Genomic DNA, 8227 nt, shown 5'->3' on the forward strand with positions numbered 1-8227 from the left:
CATCTTGGCTTGGCGTTTCATAAGTCACTGAGTGCAGTTCTTGGTGCTGAATGGATGGATACTGGAGCATGGAACAACGTAATAACGGAAGGATTTCCAAACAGGTTTCAAGGAAGTAGAGTTTGTCATTTCAAGGTGGTGTGTATTTTGCTATTTTTGATTCTGAAACTACAGAACCTGCACAGTTCAGTCTAGAAAGGTCTGAGAACATAAAAAGACAGGGATTTTTCCTGAAACTTTTCTGGGTGGGTTCCATTAACAAGAGTGTTCACTGTTGGGAATACTGGTTACCCTCCCATTTTCTACAACCTTTGGCAAGTTTAACGTGAAAATTAAAAAATGGAAGTAAAATTATCTCTAAATGCTTGCAGCTCTTAATGAGTTTTTACTTTCTAGGAGCACGGCAGTCTCTTTTAAAGCTCAAATACTCTTTAATTTCTCAGTTGAGCAGTGTATTCACGCTTGTTTGCCTTCCTCAGTAAAACAAGCCTATCGCAGATCTCTCCCACATATGAAAGGAGTAGCTGTGTTCTGCTGGTATAGGGGTTCTCCCAGCCTTTTTCCATTTCAGTCTTAGAGTATTGTTGTAAAGCTTGGGTTTGTGAATTGTATTTACCTTCTCCAGTGTTCATCGTAGTAGAGTAGCACTTGATTTTTATCTGCCTAGAAGTTCATCAGTGCTATTGATGTCTTAAACTTAATGTGAGTTTCAGAAATGGAAAATAAGTATGGGCTGCAGTCAGTCTACTCAAGAACATTGGGAGGGCTGTAGCCTTTGGGTCAGCTGCCCTCCTGTGTGACTGAGAGGAACAAGTGGAAATTTTTCCCCTTGAGAAGGTTGAATATAAAATTACGATGAAAATAGCTACCAATAAAGCACACTTTGAAGTGCTAGAATTGGGTGAGAACTTGCCAGTTGTGCTCTCATCATCTTCATTATCATCTTTGCTTGTTACAGCTTTTTATTAGTCCATTAGTCTCCTACAAGAGATCCCATCTTACAGTGTGCTGTGCAGGACCTTGTTGTACAGGGCTCTTGCTGGATGTTCTTATGGTGAACAATGTGATGAGTGACACAGCATCTTCTTACCTATACTTACATTGCAGCATTGATTTTCAGGTCCATGTCCTCCACGTGCTGCACAATAAGTGTTGTCATTTTGCTCCTCATGGTACTCTTGTAATGTTCCATTGTGACAAGTCTGCACAGACCAAGGATTATCTGTTTCCACTGATCTCAAAGACCCCTGTTTCCTCATCACAACCCCTCAGAAGAAAAAAATGAGGAAATTAAGCCTTATATCACCTCACACAATCTAACATAAATATAATGTGGAGCCATGGTACTGCAGTAATGGGAAGGTAAAGAAAGATGACTTTCCTCTTAAATCTGCCTGATGCTGGGATATTAGCAATCAGCAATGTAGCCTTAAGCAGTGCAAAAGGATAGGAAGCTTAACTTGCTTTGGCTACAGAAGATGCATCAGTGTGAGAATTAATAGCACAGCATGGGAAATCTTGGATTTACCTCTAAATTTTGGTTAAAATGTATATGTGTGTTGATCATTTGCTTTAGATGGCTTGGTGTTGTTTAAATATCCAATTTTTCAGATTTGGTGTGTGTGCAAACACAGTTTGTCTGGACTAGTTCCTAAACAATTTGCTTTTCAAATGTACTCTTCCATTCCCAGATGACTTTTTTTAAAACAAAACAAAACAAAAACACCTTGAAATAATTAGGACTTAGTTATTAAATGATAACTTAATTTTAATTTGACATTTTCCACTTCAGACATTAAACTTTAATGAATTCTACAGTGTAAATATGTAAGCACACGATGTCAAAAATAGCTGAGGGTCTTTTAAAAACTATAGCTAATAGACTTTGGTAAGATGTTATATTCTGAACTTGTTCTAATCTAGAAAGTTCATTACATCTTTGTTGCTTTGTATTTTAACACGACTTTGGTATGATTACAGTGTCTTTTAGCAACTGCTCAGATATTGTATATTGTAGTGTAAGATTTGTCTTCTCTTTCCCACTTCCTTTTGCTTCTGCGTTCTTTTCAATGAGGCTCCCGACTGAATATGAGAGGAACGGGAGATTTGAGGGCTCAAGGTGAGGGTAAAATTTTTGTTTCAAATGTTATTTAGGTGAGTTTGAACCTTTCTTCCCTTGATTATGTGGCACAGTGGCTTCAGGCAGCAGCTTTTGTTTTGTTCAAGGCTTTGAAACTAAACAAAGAAGCGTTTTTGTCTGCAGAACAGCTATTAAAGCACTGACTGGCTTGTTTCTAAACCTTCATCTTTCCTGTTGCCTTCTCCCTCGTGTGTTTTTTGCATTTTAGTATTTATGATTTGCTGTTGTCTTGTAGATCCGTAGGTAAGTGGTGTCTAGTGAGACTGCACATGTGTGGGATAACCACTGAAGGGTGTTAAGATATATTTCTCCAAAATCACAAATATTTTCCATATTAAACTCTTCCTCAAATCTTTGTGTTAAAAATACTAGAAATCATTGGATTTGTATTTGTTCTGCCAACCATTTCAAGTACAAAAGGCTTTCTAAAATCGGCATTGAATAAAAGTTGGTGTTACTCCTCCTGTCCCTTTCGCCAGCTCCTGCAGCTTCATTAAATTAAAACCACATTTAACACATGACAGTTAAAACATGATACATCAGCAATCAAAGAGCATGTAGCATCTGAGAAACCATATAGCTGGATTTGACAGCATAATCCTTTTATTCTTGCAGTTACTGGGAGTCTTTATAATAGAATGTAATAGAATATAAAATTATGGAACAGGTTATCTTTGCAATAGTTTTTTTTGACCTTGTTGTTTTTTATGTAACTTTTTCATAATTGCCTGCTTAATGCTCAGAGAGGGAAGAGAGCATTGTGCAAGCAGAAATTCACTGCCAAATATCATAGAGAAGAGCTTAACTTACCTGTAAACTGAGCTTTGAAGTTCAGTGTGAGACCTGAACTGTGTGGTTTAGGGTCAACAAGGTTATGTGTTTTCAGAAAATATGAAAGCATCATGGTCAGTATGTTAAAGTCACTTGCCCTGGGGACAAGTAAATTTGAAGGTACGACTTTCCATGCATGCAGACTTTCCAAACGGAAATCTGTCCCATTTTTTCTTAAATGTTTAAATGTAGCTCCTTATTCTTCAGCTCTGTGACTGCTGATTTTAATGGAAGAAGAGGCATTATTGTGAACCAGAAATTTCTGGATCATTTCTTTTCCATTCTCCTGTATAACCTTATTTCTCCTTACCAAGGGAAAAGCTTTAAAGAAAAAACTAAAAAAAAACCTTGCAAACTTGGGAAATGAGAAATACAAAGGCATATTTTTGCTGTCTTTTAGAACTGTGGCAGTAATAGCAACCCTCTTGCCCTGGTTGCTTACTAACCATGTTAAGTTGTGTTTGATAGTGACTTCCAGCTCTCCTTCCTGCATTTTGGCCTCCAGGACTCTTGCATGCATAGATTCTATCTGCAAAAGACTCCATCACATTACTTGATTGACACTAAACAAATTACTGACCAGCTTAAAGACAGAATATTTCCTCCCTGTTGAAGGTAGCCCCAATGTCCTACAGTATGGTGGCTCTGTAGTGAACATCTCGTAGCGTGAAAGCTATCCAGCCCAGAACTGGGTGGCACTTGACTCAAGAGTAGGACTTGGAGCAACACTTGACTTAAAACCGAATCACAGCTGATGTGTGTGATTTTCCTCAGTGAGGTAACTTCCCTCACGCTCCCAATTGCAGTGACCTCCAGTCGTTTCTCCCATCGAGCCTTACCTTTGTTTCAGCACCGAAGGCTGGCGCTTTATCTTTACTGTGTGTTTGCACAGCAGTGAGAGAGATGGGGTGCTGCCAGGGCCCCCAGGCACTGCTCTCGTAGTGTGTGTTGCCTGTGAGTTTGCTTTGCTGACACCTGTCCGGGAGAAGTGGCTCGCCCTGCTAACTGATGCCTTGCTGTCTTTCAGCCGCAACGTAGCTGTGGATCAGAAGGACGAAAACAAGGAAGCCAAGCCTCGCTCGCTGCGTTTTACGTGGAGCATGAAAACCACCAGCTCCATGGATCCCAATGACATGATGAGGGAAATCCGGAAGGTCCTGGATGCCAATAATTGTGACTATGAACAAAGAGAGCGTTTCTTGCTTTTCTGCGTCCACGGAGATGGGCACGCGGAAAACCTCGTGCAGTGGGAGATGGAGGTGTGTAAACTGCCAAGACTGTCCCTGAACGGAGTTCGCTTTAAGCGGATATCGGGAACATCCATAGCTTTTAAAAACATTGCTTCCAAAATTGCCAATGAGTTAAAGCTGTAACGAGAAAAATAGTTAAGTTGTAAATTAGTTAGCAATTTCAAGTGTTTTGAGAATTCCGATGGAAATGTATAGAATAACATTTAGGCAATAACTTCTGCATCCTTCTGAATAGTGATATTAAAGAAAACAAAGCTGCTGAGCTGGGAGGGAGAGTTGGACTTTTTTATAAGTGCACTACAGCATTAAAGTTGCCTACTATGTAAAATATTACCCCTTCTGCTTTATTTCCATTGCTCCTAAGTCTTTGACAACAAATTGAAACACAGAATATATTCATTTAAATATGCCTCCTGTTTGTGTGGACGTGTGAATGTACAGTATGTGTGTATAATATATAAAGTATTATATGTAAACAATTCATTTACCACATGGAGCTGTACCAGTACCTCTTTTTGGGCTAATTTTGGTGCTAAAAATTGAAATGGCCAAGGAGGAAACACTTGAGTTAATATTTAAAATAACTGAAGAGATAACCAGTAAATGCAGGTTTACAATTCACTGCTGTGTTAAGGAAAAAAAGGGTGTGAAGGGTTTGGATTTACGGTTGTGAACATTATTAGTCCTGTTTTCTAAGTAGAGCTCATGAAATTATTAAAAATTCACTTCTACCGAGTAAGTCTTGCATTATATTTTGCCCACCTATTTATTATTTAAGTCTGAATCAAATTTTAAAAATGTAGTTGATTTGTGCATTAAAATTTGGGTAAATGCTTCCATTCTTCTGCTTCTGCTAAACTACTAAAACTGTATCTTTATCCCTCTGGCTTAAGAGTTTTGATTGCAGCTAAGAGTAATCTTCCGTTGCTCCACAGTCCCTCTGCAGAACAGTGTGGTGTGCTGAGCGCTAACCAGTGGCTTCTTCTTTCAGAGTTCTCCGCCTTAGGCTAGGTCAGACTGATGATAGCACAAAAGGACTCTCAAATAGTTCTGATGCGAGTCGCCATACACGAGTCTGTGCTGCTCCGAAGTATTGCTGCGGCCACGGCAGTGCTTTCCTTTGCTTTCTGAGTGCGCACAGTATCAAAACCCAGTCAAATTCGGCTGCTGATGTCCCCTGTTGTAACATCCAGCTTGCCTAACTACAGCCATAGGTAGTGGCAGCTGAAAGTTTCCTTGCAGCTCTCTTTCAGCATGCTCCTGCTTGGCTCTGGGCACGTTGCTGTTGGCTTCATGCCGGCTGTGTCTCCAGATTCTGCTGAGGAGGGAGTCCGCTGTTCTCTTGTGCCGTGCAGTGTGGAACCTGCCCCGATGGACGCTGGTGGCCAGCTAGCTTTCTGTAGGACGCCGAGCTGCTGTCGGATGGTCCCCGCTTCTTAACCACCACTGTGGTGAGCTGGATTTGGGCTGGCAGACCAGAACCAGGAGCTTTCTTCAGGCGTTGTTTCCTGCTGATACTCAGTTCATTTCATCGAGGACTTCTGTAGATAAAACCCTGCGTTATCTACTTGACTTTTTGTATTAATGTTTTATGGTTATATTTTGGTGAAGCACTTCAGCATGTACTTCACGCGTGCTTTAGACTGGAGCCTAAATTTGCATTTTAAATTTGCAGTGAGCTAATAGCTATTCATAGTGCGCAGTTCAGGTCTGACACGAGGTGAAAATCCGTGGTGTTCTGCAAGTTAGTTCTTGTGACCCGCGGTCTGTGAAGGCAGCAGACTTCCCCTCTTTCCCTGAGCATTGATATTGACTATGCTAGTTTAAAGGATGATCGTAGTTGTTAAATGTAGTAAATATTCCTGGATTTGCATTTTATTCTCTGTATATTCTGTGTCATGCCATGGCTTTGGAACTCCCGGTGTTGGGTCGGAGTTCAGTTGGCTTTCAGTGCTCTGCCCGTGCCTGTGCTGCTCAGTATGGTTTTTTCCACAAAAAACTTCATTTTGTAATAGCAATAAAACATTTCAGGGCAGTCGTTGTACTTTCTCAGGTGAAGAGTCACCTATCCTTTCACTTCCTACACTTCAAGCACTCCTCCAAATGTATTTTTTTTCACCTGGCAGTGCACTTTGTTGTCTGAACTGAAACAGTGTTCTGATAAATTATGTAAATCTGTATTCGATGGAAGTTCCAAAAGATTTCATATTAAATGTTTTCTGAAATACTCTGTTCCTACTTCACCTCTGAAGTATGTAGTTATTTCTAAAAAGTGCACCAGTGTCATACTTTGGATATTTAAAATTGGTATTTGAGTATGAAGGTGTTTTCAGAGGGTTCTTACAGAGTTAATCTGTCTTCAAGGTCTCTCTCTCAAAAAAAAAAAAGATAATCACAAACAGATTTTCACCAGCTTGCTTCCTCAATGCCCTGCAAAACAGCCAGGCTGCAAGAACATACCCTCATTTCCTTATCCTGCACGCGTACTGTGCAGGCCTCCAGCAGCTGCCTGGAAAGGAAACTCCTTCCTTCAGATCTGCAACCAGAGACCAACCCCTGCCTTTCGTTTCTTCGTCTCCTTTGAGGTCTGTTGGTGCTGCTCCTGATCCAGCTTCACAGCACTGCGGCTGTTTTCTCTCTGCATTAAGAGACGAGCGTTACAATTAATCAGAGGCCGGCGCATGGTGAGCATCTCGGCATCCTGAGCTGCGTGTGGCAGCCAAGCAGTGTGCTGTAACCGTACGGCTGGAGTCCTGGGCCCTGTGGTCTGAGCGTGGTGGTGGAGGGTGTTTGTCATAGGCTCGTGAGTGAAGTTCTGCTGTGCTAAAACCCGTGTCATCCAGTTCTGAAGATGCCTTTGCTTGCTGGTCTAGTTAAGAACAATGTCTTCAGAGTTATGGGAGAGGTTGGCTGCTTTAAATAAAAGGGTTCTGGTTTTCAATAGATGCATTCGAGGAAGGGGTGAGGGGACAGAGCCAACCACGGAACACTCAAAAGGAACAAATGGATTCAGATACAGTTGGTCTCAAATTATGCCTGTACTTAGGCTTTCTAAAATGCCTACATCTCTTTTATGTCGTGGATCAGATGTGAGGCAAGTTTTAAGGCCTTGGGCTGTGCTGAGAGATGGGGAGAGGTCTGTTAAAGGGCACTGGGTGCTGCGGTCTGACTGCTGTGCTCAGTGCTTCTTTCTTTTTTACAAGCTGTGGCCCCTGGAACGAACTTTGGAGATGTAGAGCCTTACAATATACTTGGGCTCTTTTGTTTTCTCCTGTTGTGGTAAAGCTTTACGATCAAATACAGTAAGAGATTGACTTTCTAATTGCAACGTTTTGCCAAGATGAACTAGGCTTCAAGTAAATTAGGACGAACAATTAGTATTTGCATCTTTATGTTAAAGAAGTCAGAAATTTAGGAGTTCTTCAAGTCATAGGGGAAGACTGTAGCAGATCTGGAGACAGACCTCCCCACTTCAGCGATAAGCTCAAATGCTCTTAGACCTGTTGGCAGATGGTAATTTCTACTGTGTGGAGGACCATCCTGTTGTAAAACTTCCATGCTGCGGATGTTCAGGAAACATTTATTAGTTCTGTAAAGCTGATTGCTAATTTTAAGCATGCAGTGTTACAATTTTTCTGTATTTCCAAAGTCAGCGTGATCTTGTAAGTTTTCATGGGAGAGGCCAGGACCTTTCCTGTAAGGAGATGCTTTGTGTTAGCAGACAGCACCGCCTGAACCTCAGCCTGAAGTTAGGGGTACTTGTACATTCTATATATTGTACATTCATATATATTATACATTCATATATATTGTACATTATATACATTGTACATCTGACCAGATCTCTTCCGTTCTGCAGTCAATGGCTGCATTGATTTTACCATGGAGCATTTCTTTTGAAGGCTTTGTTGCTTCAAAGAACGAAATAATCTTATTTATTAGTTCTTAATACTGAAAGCACATCAGTGCCCTGCTTCACAGCAGCAGTAGATGCTTAGAGAAGTGA

General features: G+C 40.9%; 1 protein-coding gene across 6 annotated transcripts in view; it reads left to right on the forward strand.

The window, feature by feature from the left end:
- The window catches only part of MARK3 (microtubule affinity regulating kinase 3), a gene marked incomplete at both ends in the record, with an annotated part of 58827 nt that extends 54483 nt beyond the window's left edge, over nucleotides 1-4344 (forward strand). For 3 of the 6 annotated variants that reach the window (XM_079537873.1, XM_079537874.1, XM_079537875.1), the window contains 2 exons: nucleotides 2075-2119; nucleotides 3999-4344. In XM_079537873.1, the coding sequence (XP_079393999.1) occupies nucleotides 2075-2119; nucleotides 3999-4344 (391 nt within the window). The remainder of the gene's footprint in view (nucleotides 1-2074; nucleotides 2120-3998) is intronic. The other 3 variants (XM_079537876.1, XM_079537878.1, XM_079537877.1) reach the window with 1 other exon arrangement.
- Between the last annotated feature and the right edge of the window lie 3883 nt (nucleotides 4345-8227).

The sequence above is a fragment of the Tetrao urogallus genome, assembly GCF_951394365.1.
Source record: "Tetrao urogallus genome assembly, chromosome: 6".
In the NCBI taxonomy this organism is placed as follows: Eukaryota; Metazoa; Chordata; class Aves; order Galliformes; family Phasianidae; genus Tetrao; species Tetrao urogallus.